Raw genomic sequence first — 18,344 nt, 5'->3', positions numbered from 1 at the left:
TGCTTTAGTTGGGTCTGCCGGAACCAGAAACCAGAAACATTGAGCATGATCTCTAACTCTGCAATAAATTAAATGGCATCTACGCTTACATCTTTTTATTTGTTTCCCTGTCTCAACCTCGGGACTCCTATACTGAGGTCACCAGAACCGGCTGGATCCAGCACCATTCCTGCTTCATGTTGGACTCCACTGCTACATGTCGCAGAATGATGATGACTAAATGCAGCCAGTGCCAGCCAAACATCACTTCAATCTATTATGATGGACTTCAGAGGATGAAATGATGCCAACTCCAACCTGCATCACCTCGGTCTATTTATGGACTACGATCTTGAAATGAAATGCTTAGACTAACTATTGCCAACAAAAGCCTTCATCAGCCAATTAACAAGGACAATTGCATCTATGTGAACTTCTGCAATTAATCAAGATGGACTTCAAAGACTTTGGTCATTAATCTTACAGTTCAAACACAATCGATGTTTAATCACTGACCCTTAACACTTACTTTAATAATTTTAAACCATGATTTTACCTATACATAATTAATATTTACATTACATTCATAATGTTAGCCAGAGGGGAACTGCCCCCCCCCCCACAGTGAGTCTGGTTTCTCCCAAGGTTATTTTTCTCCATTAATCTACATCTTATGGAGTTTTGTGTTCCTTGCCACAGTCGCCTACAGCTTGCTCACTGGGGTTATTAATACAATTATCATTTAATTATTTTTAAACACTATTAAAAATCGTATTTTATCTAAATTACACAATGATGATTCATCGACTTTATAGACATTACAGTTTTATCGTCTGTTAATGCTGATATTCTGTAAAGCTGCTTTGAAACGATGTGTGTTGTGAAAGGCGCTATACAAATAATATTGACTTGACTTGACTTGAATAGACTGTAAGATGTGTGAGAAGTGCTACAGGAAGTGTGGGGAGAAATGTCACCTGAGTATTTGGACAAACTGACCGCTAGAATGTCACGGATCTGCAAAGCTGATATGGAGGATTTTTTGATGAGAACTCTTTGAAGTAGTTTAAGAAGTCAACTTGAAATTTTAATTGTTCATGTTATTATTGTCCTGAATATACATTGTGATCAGTTGAATGTCACTTTGGAGAATAAAAGTACCAATTTCTTTCCATAAGAGCAAAATCTGTACATTATTCCAAACTTTTGGCCACCAGTGTATATATAGAGAGAGAGAGCGAGACAGATTTACATTTACATTTACATTTATTCATTTGGCAGATGCTTTTATCCAAAGCGACTTACAAAAGAGGAAGAACATCAGCGAATCATTTAGGGAGACAGTGGTACAAAAAGTGCCATATTACAAAGTTTCACTATCATCATAATAGTATACAAAACAGATTTAAGTGCAACAAGAAATGTAAATATTTATTTCTTTTTTTTTTTTTATTGACCGGTTAAGTGCTTTTGGAAAAGATGTGTTTTTAGCCGTTTTTTGAAGATAGAGAGTGAGTTAGCTTCCCGGATTGAGTTGGGAAGGTCATTCCACCACCGTGGTATGATGAAACTGAAAGTCCGGGAAAGTGTTTTGGTGCCTCTTTGTTTTGGTACGACAAGGCGACGTTCCTTAGCCGACCGCAGGCTTCTGGTGGGAACGTAGCTCTGCATAAATGTTTTTAGGTATGCTGGAGCAGACCCAGTGACTGTTTTATATGCCAGCATCAGGGCCTTGAATTTAAAACGTGCATGAACCGGCAGCCAGTGGAGAGAGACAAAGAGTGGTGTAACATGTGCTCTCTTAGGTTCATTAAAGACCAGACGTGCTGCTGCATTCTGGATCATTTGGAGAGGTCTAATAGCACATGCAGGAAGGCCTGCAATGAGAGCGTTACAGTAGTCCAGTCTAGTTATGACAAGGGACTGAACGAGCAGTTGTGTGGCATGTACAGAGAGGAAGGGTCTTATCTTCCTGATATTGTAGAGTGTAAATCTACAAGATCTTGCAGTTTTTGAAATGTGGTCTGTGAAATTTAGCTCATCATCAATGGTTACCCCTAGATTTCTGACCGTTTTGGAAGGCGAAACTGTAGTTGGACCCAGCTGCACGGTGATGTTGTGTTCAACAGCTGGGTTGGCTGGAAAGACAAGGAGTTCGGTCTTGGCAGGGTTGAGTTGAAGGTGGTGTTCCTTCATCCAGGCTGAGATGTCTGCCAGACAGGCAGCGATTCGAGCGGTCACTGTGGTGTCGTTGGGCTGGAAAGACAAGTAGAGTTGCGTGTCATCAGCGTAGCAGTGGTAAGAGAAACCATGTGACTGGATGATGGGTCCCAGTGATGTTGTGTATATGGAGAAGAGAAGTGGCCCAAGCACTGATCCCTGAGGTACCCCAGTAAGTAACTGGTGTGGCTTGGATACTTCCCCTCTCCATGCTACCTCAAAGGACCTTTCTGAGAGATAAGAGCTGAACCAGTCAAGCACAGTTCCAGTGATACCCAGTTTAGAGAGGGTGGAGAGAAGGATCTGATGGTTGACTGTGTCAAAGACAGATAGACAATATATTTTTTTATTTGTTTTTTACTTTATATAAAAAATTATTTATTCAATTAAAAATTTGCAATTATAGCTGGAGATTTACTATAATGTATGTAACTATGACACAATGACAACTTTTTGCAGAACATTAATGATTTTTTTTTGTGCTTCAAATCACGAGAGATTTTGACAAAACATCATCTGTTAGTCAGTATAACTTTACTTTGGTGACATAATTAAACAGCAGAATTCACAAGAAAACATGAACATGAAATACATCACACACAACCAAATTCTTACATTTGAAAGACACAAAAACACATGAACATAATCAACAAATGTAACAACAGGGTGACAACTCTGTCAACTGGCCCAAAACTCTCTGACACTTCTTGTGAGCCCTGTAATCATCATTCATTCGTTTAATAAATTGCATTCAATCATTTATTGTCGTACTTTAGTAAACTGTTTTGTCACAGTACTCAACATTGATAATTCATTAATGTCTTGTCACATGCATAAAACACACATTTGGTACAGCAGGCTGAAACATGTGTGAACTAGATATTTTTCTCAGAGGATTCAGAGGTTGTGTCATGAGTTAAAAACCAATAAAACCGGTTAGACCAAAAAAACTGATCACGTACACTTTATGCCCAACCCACTGTTGTGTAGCCAGCAACTCTTTGACTATTAGATGTAAAAACACAGATGAATATTCAGCTCACAGGTACAGAGACTCAGGTCTTTAATTTTATTAGCCTGTTTATCTTATCTATATTAATGTGTGAATGAACTGTAACAGTAAATTAATGTCTACTGTGGGTTAAACACCAAAGTGGACCTTTTTTATCACCTTACAATTAACTGTTAAAACGTTACTGTACTCAACCTGACAATACTATGATAAAGTACTTTTACATTCAAATTGAAATAATAGTTTTTAGGATTTGTATTATTTAAGAATAGTTTTATATAGTAATGTGCTTTTATTTCTCTGCTTTCAGAATGAACACGTCTTCCAAAGTAACTACAAACATAACAATGCATTACAACAGAACTGTTCAATATTTCATTGCATCTGGGGGCATCACCACAATTCTCTGTATATTTATCGTCTACCAACCACTAACCGAAAGTTTTCTGGAGGATTCATCATGCATGTGTAACTGTGCAATTGATTCGGAGGGAGATAAGTGGTTTTATCAGCGATACAGACCCACCACTCACGTACTGCTCAACAGCAAAAATAGCGCTCTGGATTTCAACACCTATTCATGGTGGAGGGTAAGTACAACAGTTTACCCACCTTAAAAGGGTCACGAGGAATCCAATTTTCCTTGATCGTTTGATATAAAAGTGTTTGATGTGATAGAAAAATATACTGTAACTTTCGAAACTCAACAAAGCATTTATTGAGATTACTAAACTATAAAACGACTCGTTCTAAACTTCCTGCAGCTTTCTGATGTCAGACATATTAAAACATCAGTACATAACCGCACACATTTACACGTCGGTGAAAATACGTCAGAAACATCCTAAAGTCAAGTCAGTTTTATTTGTAAAGAGCCTTTCACAACACACATCGTTTCAAAGCAGCTTTACAGAATCATCATTGTGAAATTAGATAAAATACGATTCTTAATCATGAATATAATGTAAATATTACTTATGTATAGTTAATTAAGTTACATCGATTTTGTTTGAACTGTAAGATTAATGACCAATGTCTTTGAAGTCCATTCTGGTTTAACTGCAGAGGTTCACATAGATGCAATTGTCCTTGTTAATTGGCTGATGAAGGCTTTTGTTGGCAATAGTTAGTCTAAGCATTTCATTTCAAGATCGTAGTCCATAAATAGACTGAGGTGATGCAGGGTGGAGTTGGCATCAGTTCATCCTCTGAAGTCCATCATAATAGATTGAAGTGATGTTTGGCTGGCACTTAGTCATCATTATTCAGCGACACGTAGCAGTGGAGTCCAACACGAAGCATGAATGGTGCTGGATCCAGCCGGTTCTGGTGACCTCAGGATAGGAGTCCCGAGGTTGAGACAGGGAAACAAATAAAATAATAGAGTTATAAATCATGATCAATGTTTCTGGTTTCTGGTTCCAGCAGACTAAACTAAAACAGCCTAATTGTGTGTTGGAGGATAAATGAGGTGTATGCCTGGCTAAATAGATGGGTCTTTAGTCTAGACTTAAACTGAGAGATTGTGTCTGCAACTCGAACAGTGTTAGGGAGAATATTCCATAGTTTAGGAGCCAAATATGAAAAGGATCTACCTCCTTTTGTGGATTTTGATATTCCAGGAACTATTGACAGGCCAGAATTTTGTGATCGTAATGAATGTGTTGGAATATAGCGTGATAGAAGGTCACTCAAGTACTGCAGAGCTAAACCATTCAAAGCTTTTTATGTAGTTAACAGAATTTTAAAATGAACACGGAATTGAACAGGTAGCCAATGTAACGATGATAAAATGGGGATAGTATGATCATATTCCTTGGTTCTTGTTAGCACTCTGGCTGCTGCACCAATTGAAGTTTATTTATTGATCTTGCTGGACATCCTCCCAGTAATGCATTACAATAATCTAGTCTTGAGGTCATGAATGCATTAATTCGTTTTTCGGCATCAGCAACAGAGAGCATGTGTCGTAATTTAGCAATATTTCTGTAAAACAGTTACAGGATGGGCAAGGAGGAGGCGAGAACCGGCTTGACGATATAAATCATAGTTTAATGGAAAACTTAAAAGACAACACAAACACACATGACGGACATGTCCGCTAACGATCTCTCTCTCCTGCACGGCCCTCTGCAGTCAGCCTTTAAACCTCACGGAGGCATAATTAGCCTAATACAGTGGTGCAGGGGGCAGTGGTGGCTCAGTGGTTGAGGCTCAGGGTTACTGACCAGAAGGTTGGGGGTTCAAGCCCCAGCACCACCAAGATGCCACTGTTGGGCCCTTGAGCAAGGCCCTTAACCCTATCTGCTCCAGGGGCACCGTATCATGGCTGACCCTGCACTCTGACCCCAGCTTAGCTGGGATATGTGAAAACTAATAAATTTCACTGTATATATGCAAAAAACTGTGTATAATGTGTGACCAAAATAAAGGATTCTATTCTATTAATACGGGACCAGGTGTGTAGGGTCACGACCCGGCCCCGCCCTCCGCCCTGCCACAATTTCTTAGGTGGAAGAATGCTGTTCTACAAACATTGGTAATTTGATTTTCAAACGACAGATTCGTATGAAATATAACATCTAAGTTCTTCGCTGTTGAAGATGATGTAACAGTACATCCATCTAGAGTCAAATTATATTTTAGCTGCTTATTTTTAGAGGTTTTTGGTCCAATAATTAGTACCTCTGTTTTGTCAGAATTGAATAGAAGGAAATTTCTGGCCATCCAATCTTTTATTTCATTGATACACTCTGCTAATATCGAGAATTGTGAAATCTCATCAGGTTTTGAAGAAATATAAAGTTATGTATTGTCAGCATAGCAGTGGAAACTTATTCCACGATTCCTGATAATATCTCCCAGGGGAAGCATATACATGGAGAAAATCAGAGGCCCTATAACTGATCCCTGTGGCACTCCATATTTTACTTTTGTTTGGTTTGACAATTCCTCATTTACATAGACAAAGTGGTAGCGGTCTGCTAGATATGACCTAAACCATGCTAATGCAACTCCACAAATTCCAACATAATTCTCTAGCCTATTCAAGAGAATGTTGTGATCTATCATGTCGAATGCAGCACTAAGATCTAAAAGCACTAGAAAAGAAATGCAGCCGTGATCAGATGATAAGACCAAGCTAAACATCAGAAGAACTAACGATAAGAGTACAATGAGGTCTGTGAAGGCTTGTGCTGTTTGTGTGTAGCACCTGCTGCTCTGCAGATCCTTCTGAAGAATCCCAATGTTACAAACGAGCAGCTATTATTATTATTATTATAACTGATTGTTCCATATACACTCACCTAAAGGATTATGGTGGTGTAATGGTGTGGGGGATGTTTTCTTGGCACACTTTAGGCCCCTTAGTGCAATTGGGCATCGTTTAAATGCCACGGCCTACCTGAGAATTGTTTCTGACCATGTCCATCCCTTTATGGCCACCATGTACCCATCCTCTGATGGCTACTTCCAGCAGGATAATGCACCATGTCACAAAGCTCGAATCATTTCAAATTGGTTTCTTGAACATGACAGTGAGTTCACTGTACTAAAATGGCCCCCACAGTCACCAGATCTCAACCCAATAGAGCATCTTTGGGATGTGGTGGAACGGGAGCTTCGTGCCCTGGATGTGCATCCCACAAATCTCCATCAAATGCAAGATGCTATCCTATCAATATGGGCCAACATTTCTAAAGAATTCTTTCAGCACCTTGTTGAATCAATGTCACGTAGAATTAAGGCAGTTCTGAAGGCGAAAGGGGGTCAAACACAGTATTAGTATGGTGTTCCTAATAATCCTTTAGGTGAGTGTATATCTAAGTTTAAATCTATATCTTTCTTTTTCTCTATCTCACCAACATCACCAGATTTTTTTTATTAATAATAATGATTACTATTATATGACATTAAATTAACCTAGCCCTTAAACTTATCACAATACATTTAAACACTACTATATCTCTACACCTATAATTATTATTTTTTTGTGTGTGTGTGTTTTGTTATGTGTGTATGTATATACACTCACCTAAAGGATTATTAGGGACACCTGTTCAATTTCTCATTAATGCAATTATCTAATCAACCAATCACATGGCAGTTGCTTCAATGCATTTAGGGGTGTGGTCCTGGTCAAGACAATCTCCTGAACTCCAAACTGAATGTCAGAATGGGAAAGAAAGGTGATTTAAGCAATTTTGAGCATGGCATGGTTGTTGGTGCCAGACGGGCCGGTCTGAGTATTTCACAATCTGCTCAGTTACTGGGATTTTCACACACAACCATTTCTATGGTTTACAAAGAACGGTGTGAAAAGGGAAAAACATCCAGTATGCGGCAGTCCTGTGGGCGAAAATGCCTTGTTGATGCTAGAGGTCAGAGGAGAATGGGCCGACTGATTCAAGCTGATAGAAGAGCAACTTTGCCTGAAATAACCACTCGTTACAACCGAGGTATGCAGCAAAGCATTTGTGAAGCCACAACATGCACAACCTTGAGGCGGATGGGCTACAACAGCAGAAGACCCCACCGGGTACCACTCATCTCCACTACAAATAAGAAAAAGAGGCTACAATTTGCAAGAGCTCACCAAAATTGGACAGTTGAAGACTGGAAAAATGTTGCCTGGTCTGATGAGTCTCGATTTCTGTTGAGACATTCAGATGGTAGAGTCAGAATTTGGCGTAAACAGAATGAGAACATGGATCCATCATGCCTTGTTACCACTGTGCAGGCTGGTGGTGGTGGTGTAATGGTGTGGGGGATGTTTTCTTGGCACACTTTAGGCCCCTTAGTGCCAATTGGGCATCGTTTAAATGCCACGGCCTACCTGAGCATTGTTTCTGACCATGTCCATCCCTTTATGGCCACCATGTACCCATCCTCTGATGGCTAATTCCAGCAGGATAATGCACCATGTCACAAAGCTTGAATCATTTCAAATTGGTTTCTTGAACATGACAATGAGTTCACTGTACTAAAATGGCCCCCACAGTCACCAGATCTCAACCCAATAGAGCATCTTTGGGATGTAGTGGAACGGGAGCTTCGTGCCCTGGATGTGCATCCCACAAATCTCCATCAACTGCAAGATGCTATCCTATCAATATGGGCCAACATTTCTAAAGAATTCTTTCAGCACCTTGTTGAATCAATGCCACGTAGAATTAAGGCAGTTCTGAAGGCGAAAGGGGGTCAAACACAGTATTAGTATGGTGTTCCTAATAATCCTTTAGGTGAGTGTATATCTAAGTTTAAATCTATATCTTTCTTTTTCTCTATCTCACCAACATCACCAGATTTTTTTTTATTAATAATAATGATTACTATTATATGACATTAAATTAACCTAGCCCTTAAACTTATCACAATACATTTAAACACTACTATATCTCTACACCTATAATTATTATTTTTTTGTGTGTGTGTGTTTTGTTATGTGTGTATGTATATACACTCACCTAAAGGATTATTAGGGACACCTGTTCAATTTCTCATTAATGCAATTATCTAATCAACCAATCACATGGCAGTTGCTTCAGTGCATTTAGGGGTGTGGTCCTGGTCAAGACAATCTCCTGAACTCCAAACTGAATGTCAGAATGGGAAAGAAAGGTGATTTAAGCAATTTTGAGCATGGCATGGTTGTTGGTGCCAGACGGGCCGGTCTGAGTATTTCACAATCTGCTCAGTTACTGGGATTTTCACACACAACCATTTCTAGGGTTTACAAAGAATGGTGTGAAAAGGAAAAACATCCAGTATGCGGCAGTCCTGTGGGCTGAAAATGCCTTGTTGATGCTAGAGGTCAGAGGAGAATGGGCCGACTGATTCAAGCTGATAGAAGAGCAACTTTGCCTGAAATAACCACTGCGTTAAAACCGAGGTATGCAGCAAAGCATTTGTGAAGCCACAACACGCACAACCTTGAGGCTGAATGGGCTACAACAGCAGAAGACCCCACCGGGTACCACTCATCTCCACTACAAATAAGAAAAAGAGGCTACAATTTGCAACAGCTCACCAAAATTGGACAGTTAAAGACTGGAAAAATGTTGCCTGGTCTGATGAGTCTCGATTTCTGTTGAGACATTCAGATGGTAGAGTCAGAATTTGGTGTAAACAGAATGAGAACATGGATCCATCATGCCTTGTTACCACTGTGCAGGCTGGTGGTGGTGGTGTAATGGTGTGGGGGATGTTTTCTTGGCACACTTTAGGCCCCTTAGTGCCAATTGGGCATCGTTTAAATGCCACGGCCTACCTGAGCATTGTTTCTGACCATGTCCATCCCTTTATGGCCACCATGTACCCATCCTCTGATGGCTAATTCCAGCAGGATAATGCACCATGTCACAAAGCTTGAATCATTTCAAATTGGTTTCTTGAACATGACAATGAGTTCACTGTACTAAAATGGCCCCCACAGTCACCAGATCTCAACCCAATAGAGCATCTTTGGGATGTGGTGGAACGGGAGCTTCGTGCCCTGGATGTGCATCCCACAAATCTCCATCAACTGCAAGATGCTATCCTATCAATATGGGCCAACATTTCTAAAGAATGCTTTCAGCACCTTGTTGAATCAATGCCACGTAGAATTAAGGCAGTTCTGAAGGTGAAAGGGGGTTTGCTGAACATTTCAGTCTGATCTGAACAGTTGAGATTGTTTCATGAATCTTTGAATTTCTGTGAATATGAAGAGGTCAGCCAATCGTAAGAGGTTATTTACACATCTACCTTTTTACTGAACCCAAAAGCACCGCGTGATTCATACCGGAAGACTGTTTTCCAGTCAGAATGTTTTACGTGCAATTTGCTTTCAATTTTATTACTTGATATAAGTGATAAGTTTGTTGTTTTGCACAAACTTCTAAAATCCCTAGTTTTCCCTGAGGACATCAGCTCATCTATGTGTGTAAGTTTCTGTGAGGAATGTATAAATAATGCTAGTCTTGGATACAGATTCAGTGATGTTGTAATTGTTTTTATAAATTCAGTTTTATACTTTTTTTTTTATAGGCTCTACAAGGTGAATCAACTGTAACCAACTACACAAAAGTGGTGGAGGTGTTGTTTTCTCTCTTCCCAGATAAAAACCACTTCTCAAATGCCAGTCCCAGCCGCTGTAGAACCTGTGCTGTAGTGGGCAACTCAGGGAACCTCATCAGATCACATTATGGTGCTCTCGTAGACTCAAATGACTTCATTATTAGGTATTAAATGAGGAAACTATCATCTCCTTTTTAGAATAATACAGAAGTCTTCATTGCTGGTAGCGATACCTAGTGACAGTATGGTAAATATATTAGCAATAAGCTTGTGTGCAAAGTATGGCTTATTATCTGTTGTTTTGCATGCATTTTGCAAACCAACTTACACAAGATTTAGTGCATGTTTGCGCAACAGTTCCACACCTCCTTGCCCATGGACAAGAACCAGCTAACTTGGTTTCACTTAATTTCCAAGCCTTTATCAGTTACCTGTGAGTTCTTATCTTAGGATGAATGAGGGTCCAACAAAGGGTTTTGAGCGGGACGTGGGGTCTAAAACCACTCACCGGATTATTTACCCCGAGAGTGCTGTGGACATGGATGATGCTACACACCTTGTGCTATTGCCCTTCAAGATTCTGGATTTGCAGTGGATCATCAGTGCCTTCACCACCAAACACATTGATATGTGAGAACTCTTTTGAAATGAGAGGTTTGAGAGTTTAAATTGCGATGCTAACTTAACCTGGACTTTGTATGATTTCACAGTCATCTCAGTAGACTCTATTTAACTATAGTAGATTTATTTAAAATAGCAAGGGACTCCTGTTTTCCCAGTGTGTTAGTGTCAGTTTAGTCAATTAGTGTTATATTTGCATCATGGATGGAATGAAACATTTGTTTATATTTGATCTCTTTTGTTCCCAGGACATATATGTATGTGAGACCCACAGTAAAAGCAGACATGAACAAGGTAGGCATCAGAGAAATTATTAAATTCACGAATTAACAGTTTTGTCAGCCTCAGTAATCCATTGGTTGGAAAAGTGGTCTATATACTGGTGATATAAGTCATGTTAGAATAATAGTTTTTGGGAGTTGAGCATGCATGAATGCCAATACAACGTTGTAATTACCAGTGGGAAACTTTGAGCCTGTGTCACTTACAGAATCATGGTGTAAGCAAATTGGTATTGGTCAAAATTCAGTTGTAGTTGTGTTTTTTGACCGTACAGTTTAGTTTGTGTGTACATTTGATGAAGAATAGCGGTAAAGCTTCCTAGAAAATAAGACTCATTATGCTGGTGTTCAAAAAAAAATATCACGTGTGCAACAAAATTACATTATACTGTATGTGGCCACATGAAAATGATAAAATAGATAACATATAATGCACTACTCCCTTTATTTTGTTGCATTGGTGCTAAAAGGCTCCCTGTTTTTGTCAATAAGTGAAAAAATATATATAAATATTGCATAACTGGTCCATCATTTCCAACTACATTCACAAAGTATGAACCTCTCAGGATGACTTGAACCAGCATATCGCCTTTGGATTGGTTTGGTTTGAGGGGGTTGAAAAATAAGAGGACTGTGTGATATCAGTGGTAAATATTACCAAGACATTTTAGAATGTGCACTGTAAGACCAGGAAAGTGTGTAAAGAAGGTAAATACGGAAATGGCTGCATGAGAGTCCACCAACAAAAGATGAGTGGATAGTGATTGTAAGTCATTTATATGATATGGAAAAGCTGACCTTCTCTTTACGATTAAACATGGATAAATTCTACAAGTACTGGTCAAAATGGCTAAGGTATAGAAGCAGGGAGTGAATATAAGGAGATATTGTGAGTGTAATGCAAATTATTATTTTTATTTTATTTATTTTCTCATTCAAATACTTATCCAATGAAAACACGCTGGAACTGAATGTTGTATGATGGGACCTTGAACCTTTTATTGACTTGAAGGGACAATTACAATTATTCTCCTGATATTATTATAAAGGAAGGAAGAGAGGGGGAAAAAGGAAAAGGAACTATTGGGAAAGTAACCCCTGATTTGACATTAACAGTTTATGAACAACATAATTGTATGTTATACCCCTAAGTGACCTGTTTGTTCTGTTCTTTTGTGTTCTACTAAAAACCATATAAAACAATTTAAAAAAAAAAAGTAAAAAAAAAAGAAGGTAAATACGGTCAGTTTTGATTTTATGATGAATAAGATTTATCCCACATGTATAATGACAGTTCTGTTTGCTTTTGTAAAGGTGATGATTATTCATCCTGCATTTATGAAATACGTGTATGAGAGCTGGTTGGACAAACGTGGTTTCTATTCGTCTACTGGTTTCATCTCCATCATGTTTGCTCTGCACATCTGTGATGAGGTAAACTGCTGTTCTACAACTGAACTCAAAGTATACTTTGGTCAGACGCTGAGTGTCCACATTACTCAGTATGACACCATTCTCGTCATCAGCAGAGTGCTCGAGCACTGAACGCACGCAGCATTTTTGAATGCGCAGAATGCACATGCGTCTGGAATTATTTGCATTAATAAGTGGGCCCAAAAGGTGGCAACACTCACAGTTGAGCCATTGCGGTCACAAAGATGTGCTAGAAGAAGATGCCGGTAAACAACAGGAGATGAAGGCGGTTAGGAGATACCTGAATTTGTAAACTTGAGTCTGAAGGACTATGAAGACATCTTTATAGGTCTAAACTCTTGAAAAGAAATAGCCTGTTGTGTCATACAGTCGTGTGCCCATGCGCAAACCGCCTGTGTATGCACACAGTCAGATGGAGTACACCTTGACTGGCTCGCATTCAAAATCAAAGAACACTTTGGGTTTAGGGGTTGGTGTTGGTGTAGGGTGTCTGCAGGGCCGTGGGAAGATGATTTAAGTTGTAGGTGCTGTAGAGGGAGGTGCATTTATGCTTGTAGCCTACATGAGTTTTTAAGGGCTACACATAGCACTGGCACAAGCATATAGACTTTACTCAATACACAGTGTGTAGTAGATGTTCGCAAAATTGAATATTTAACGAGTTTGAGCAGTTTTTTTTTTTACTTCATGCATATTTTCACCTTGTTATATAACATAGGCTACTATATTACTGTTACAGTCACTGTTAATGAATGAGTGCAGTCGTTCTACTTTTCTGAGATGTATTATTGGCCGTAACAGGTAATATGAAGCTAACGGACAGAAGAATAGCATCTCAGAATGCACAACACATCGAACTTTGAGGCAGATGGGCTACAACAGTAAAGAACACATCGGGTTCCAGATATGTCAGACAAGAACAGAAAGCTGAGGCTGCAGTTGGCACAGGCTCACCAAAACAGGGCAGTTGTAGACTGGAAAAACATCGCCTGGTGTGATGAATCTGGATTTCAGCCTCAGCTTTCAGTTCTTGACTGAGAGAAGTCTAAACCGATGTGGTCTTCTGATGTTGTAGCCCACCCGCCTAAATGTTCGACGTGTTGTGCATTCTGAGATGATATTCTGATCAATACAATTGTACAGAAGGGTGATCTGAGTTACCGTAGCCTTTCTATCCACATGAACCAGTCATTCTTTGTTGACCTCTCTTATCAACAAGGTGTTTCCATCCGCAGAATTCAAATAGCTTTTGGCACCTTTCAGAGAAAATTATAGAAATTTGTGTGTGAAAATCCCAGGAGATCAGTAGTTACAGAAAAACTAAAACCAGCCCATCTGACACCAACAATCATGCCACTGTCGAAATCACTGAGATCACATTTTCCCCATTATGATGGTTGATGTGAATATTAATTGAAGCTCCTGACCCGTAAATGCATGATTTTATACATTACACTGCTGCCACACGATTGGCTGATTAGATAATCGCATGAATATGTAGATGTGTCGGTGTACCTAATAAAGTGCTCAGTGAGTGTATATTATCAGTGCATTCAGAACACCACATAATCTCTAAACGCACTAATGCCAGACTTGTATCTACCTGGTCCTGTTGTACACAGCATACAAGAACATATCCACATTTTAGGCAATCTAGGCTAGGCTTTGGGAAATGAAAAATGAAAGGGACCAAATATTCTATCTAAAAACTACCAAAGTAAAACTCCCATAAATAAGCATTGTGCAATCGAGGGAATCCTATTCTGTGTAATTTGCAGATGGTTTGACATATTTAGGTCAAGCGGTCTTTCAGTGGAATGTGAATGAACCCGAACTTCCAACTAATGTCAAACGTAAAACTAACTTTACCGCAGCTGGTATTTGGCCCCTAACAAAAGCTTACAAAATGGCACATACAGTTTTATCAAAAATACAAATAATTGTTCATGAGTAGGTGCCTTAACATGACTGAATCAGCAGTTGACTCTCTCTCTCTCTCTCTCTCAGGTGAATGTTTTTGGGTTTGGACCTACACGTGACGGAGCCTGGCATCATTATTTTGATGATTTAGTTGTTGACTCTAATGGGGGACCTCACGATGGAGAATTTGAGAGGAAACTGATCGCTGAGCTCCATCAGAAACAAAGAATTATGATGTATAAAGGATTTTAATGAAACAGAATGAAATTCTACATCCAGATGACATTCTAATATTTGACATTTCATGATGCTGATGTGTCACACATTTCACAATTTCATATGTCCATTTGTTTAAAAAATAAATAAAAATCATGTATTTATGTATGAGTCCTTTGGTCTGCCTTGATGTTGGACAAAATACTGAACAGTACAATTTGTGAGGAATTGTGTATTATTAACAGTCCATTTCATCGCTATTAAACAGCTTACTAATGGCCAATACACAATGCATTCTTAAAACCAGTTTGATTGCTAGCCATTTTAATAGATTTCCTTCATTAAAAGCCAGAATTTAGACTTGCTGCAAAGAGAAAACTAAATTCAGTCATGTTTGTTGTTGTAAATATACATTTTCACATCAAAATATGCAACATTTTCTCTGATGGACCCAGCATAGTCTTTATAGTCCCCACTGACTGACAAAATAAAACACTTCTAGAGTCTTTAGACGGCAGACTTTTATTTGAATATATGGAATGCTTTCATTTGTTATATACAGAGGTAATTCAAACAGAAAACATTCTGAGACATCAGAAAAGACAAAAAACACTCTTGGATCTGTTACCATTGTCGGATTCACCGTATTTATAATCATCTAGTCAATTAATCGGTCACTTCTACCCAGAATGCAACCATGATTTTCAGATCAAACGAGAAAAAAAGTCAAAATATGAATGATTGCATCAAATCCATAAGTGACACCTTTACAAATGATATAACTGGAGAAATGAGAATGAATACATTGAAGCCCATAATCAGTCTACTTAAAACACAAAAGACAGACCAAATGTGCAGATTCATGTTCATTATATTGTATGCCAGATAACTTGATAAAAATCTTCTGGAATTGAGCTTTGAGGAGTTCAGTGGTATCAATTCAACACAAACTACATCAGATGTGTTCTGTCAAACTCTATTAATGACTACTGATTCACTGAGTGTGAGCTCAGAAGTTTGGTTTGTGTTTCTTGACTTCCACCATCAGATGGTGAAGGTTGATGAGTTCAGAGCGCACCGCTAGACTGCGGAACGTGGGCTGGGAGAGGACCTTATGGAAACCATGATAGTACTGGATGAGCTGCGTAAGTGCTCCCTAGTGAACACAAACAGACAGCAATGCACATCTTTCAGGCCTACTAAATGATTGTGAATAGCACCGATAACTTCATATGGGAAGAAAAGAGTTGTCTTGTGAGATAGTACCTGAATAATGCTGGTTCCGTTTTTAAAGTTGGTGAATGAACGCATGACGTCCTGACTCAAGGCCTCCACAGACTGCTTCCATGTGCTGGAGAAACCTCGCACTAACTGAGTTATACGAGCTGACAGACAGAAACACAGATGAGATTTCATGCGTTACAGTAAAAGAAAACTGAACGGGCTTGCAGAGTGACTCTCAGCATGATGTAGCATATAGGTTACGGATGTATTCCCTGATGGAGGGAACGAGACGTTGTGTCGAAGAAGCAACAATAGGGGTCTCTCTTGAGCACCGAATATGCCTCTGATCTATGAAAAAAGGCCAATGAGAAGTTGGCAGTCAGTATTTGCATACCCCGCCCCCGGACATACAGGTATAAAGGCGAGGAAATACGTCGAGTTCATTCAGGATTCTTCTGAGGAGCCGGAAATGGTCCGGCCACTACAGTAGCTCGGCTGAGCGACGTAGCCGGGAGGACCCAATGTCTCGTTCCCTCCATCAGGGAATGGAGGTTACATTCATAACCTAGACGTTCCCCGTCTGTCGCTCACTTCCATGTTGTGTCGAAGAAGCAACACTAGGGGTCCAATTTAAATCACCCCATGCGCTGAGCAGTGTATGTGTTCTGCTGACACAGGAGCGGGCAGGTATTTTACGTGCAAAGGCGACCAGCTGTGTCAGACTGCACGTACCCTTCCCCAATGCCCCAAAACAGTCATCGGAATCCTTCTGGTTACCCTAGACAGGGGAATAAGGTGACGCTTGCGACCTTGCGGAGACCACACCTGCCCGGAAGGGGAGGTAAGAGTGGTGAATACATCACATGGGTTTTTAGGCGGCATGTGGAAAGTGACGCAGTGGTAGATCAAGCCTCGCTTGGAGGGGGGAGTTGCTACAACACGGCGGCCGGAGGGCAGCCGGGACTGCCTAAGGGAGACGCGGGTCCACTCGTAAGGGGACCGTACCACGGATAATACACACAGGGGAGTCCACGTAGGAGTCCTGCCCTGTGGAGCACCTATTCCAGTACAGGGTAGATTAAGTACCCACAGTGGATTGGGTCGGCGAGTTCCTCCACTGAACTGCGGATCCACAAGGGCTAGGGAGGAATCATCCAGGGATCCGAATATGCGGAATCTCCTGGGGGAGAAAGCACACAGTTTTACCTCGGCCGAGGGAAAGGGCCCTAGGTGCAAGCGATCCACCCGGCCAGTCCGTCAGCGTGTTACCGAGTTCTACCGGCTCGTTCCTGAGAAAACCAAAGCAGACAAAGAGCTGCTCAGAACATCTAGAGCTCTGCGTGCCGTCCAAATATGTACGCAAAGCACGTACCGGACACAGCAACGAAGGGGCTGGGTCTACCTCCTACCAGGGCAGCACTTGCAGGTTCACTACCTGGTCTCTAAAATGCGTGGTAGGAACCTTGGGCATGTAGCCCGGTCACGGTCTTAGGATCACATATGTGTCTGCCGGACCAAACTCCAGGCAAGTGTCGCTAACAGAGAACGCTTGCAGGTCCCCAACCTTCTTGATGGAGGCGAGCGCGATCAGCAGGACAGTCTTAAGGGAGAGGGCCCTGAGTCCAACTGATTCTAGCGGCTCGAAGGGAGTTCTCTGGAGGACAGCGAGGACCACCGAGAGAACCCAGGAGGGGAACAGGCTTGGCCGGGAGGGATTCAACCTCCGGGCCCCTCTTAGGAACCTGATGATTAAGTCGTGCTTACCCAAAGACTTGCCATCTACTGCGTCGTGGTGGGCCGCAATGGCAGCGACATACACCTTTAGGGTGGAAGGTGACAGCCTCCTCTCCAGCCTCTCTTGCAGAAATAAAGAGCACTGACCTAACTGCTCCCCTCTACGGGTCTTTGGCCTGTGAAGAACACCAATTTGCGAACAAGCGCCACTTCATTGCATAAAGATTCCTGGTAGAAGGGGCTCTGGCTTGGTTGATCATGTCTACGACGGTAGGTGGTAGACCAGCTAGATCTTCCGCGTCCCGTCCGGGGGCCAGACGTGGAGGTTGCAAAGGTCTGGGTGCGGATGCCAGAGCGTGACCAGTCCCTGAGAAAGAAGGTCTTTCCTCAGGGCAATTTGCCAGGGGAGTACCAGTCCCGGGTGGGCCAATAGGGAGCCACTAGTGTCTTATTCCTCAACCTCCCTGACCTTGCACAGCACCTGTGCAAGAAGGCTCACTGGGGGAAATGCATACTTGTGTTTGACGTGCCTTGGCCTGGTGTTGGTTGCATGAGGGGCTGTGGCATGCAGGGTGGAAGCGGTCTGGGACCGCTCCACCATCAATGGTAGTGAGAGCGGAGGAGCGAGGAAGCTGGTTTCGGGC

At 41.0% G+C, this 18,344-nt stretch overlaps 2 protein-coding genes across 3 annotated transcripts in view; one reads left to right on the top strand and one right to left on the bottom strand.

Moving 5' to 3' along the window:
• The first annotated feature begins 3,184 nt into the window (after positions 1–3,184).
• LOC127650243 (CMP-N-acetylneuraminate-beta-galactosamide-alpha-2,3-sialyltransferase 1-like) lies at positions 3,185–14,911 on the top strand. The gene is made up of 7 exons (XM_052135556.1): positions 3,185–3,244; positions 3,522–3,801; positions 10,241–10,434; positions 10,721–10,900; positions 11,140–11,185; positions 12,487–12,606; positions 14,614–14,911. Exons 2-7 carry the CDS (start codon positions 3,523–3,525, stop codon positions 14,776–14,778), a joined length of 984 nt encoding a protein of 327 aa, XP_051991516.1. The 5' UTR covers positions 3,185–3,244; position 3,522; the 3' UTR covers positions 14,779–14,911.
• Positions 14,912–15,233: 322 nt separating this feature from the next.
• The window catches only part of vps52 (VPS52 subunit of GARP complex), a 33,342-nt gene continuing 30,231 nt past the window's right edge, over positions 15,234–18,344 (bottom strand). For both annotated transcript variants that reach the window (XM_052135530.1, XM_052135531.1), the window contains exons 19-20: positions 16,009–16,127; positions 15,234–15,898 (exon numbers count right to left, since the gene is read on the bottom strand). In XM_052135530.1, the coding sequence (XP_051991490.1) occupies positions 15,752–15,898; positions 16,009–16,127 (266 nt within the window). In that variant the 3' untranslated portion in view covers positions 15,234–15,751. The remainder of the gene's footprint in view (positions 15,899–16,008; positions 16,128–18,344) is intronic.

The sequence above is a fragment of the Xyrauchen texanus genome, chromosome 10 (assembly GCF_025860055.1).
Source record: "Xyrauchen texanus isolate HMW12.3.18 chromosome 10, RBS_HiC_50CHRs, whole genome shotgun sequence".
NCBI classification, from domain to species: Eukaryota; Metazoa; Chordata; class Actinopteri; order Cypriniformes; family Catostomidae; genus Xyrauchen; species Xyrauchen texanus.
This window is presented reverse-complemented; position numbering and strand designations above follow the sequence as displayed.

Bases quoted from the DNA above. Each gene is read 5' to 3' on its own strand.
- LOC127650243 (XM_052135556.1), top strand. From the start codon at position 3,523: ATGAACACGTCTTCCAAAGTAACTACAAACATAACAATGCATTACAAC. The intron at 10,435-10,720 runs GTATTAAATGAG...TTCTTATCTTAG, and splicing joins TCAAATGACTTCATTATTAG to GATGAATGAGGGTCCAACAA. The intron at 10,901-11,139 runs GTGAGAACTCTT...TTTTGTTCCCAG, and splicing joins ACCACCAAACACATTGATAT to GACATATATGTATGTGAGAC.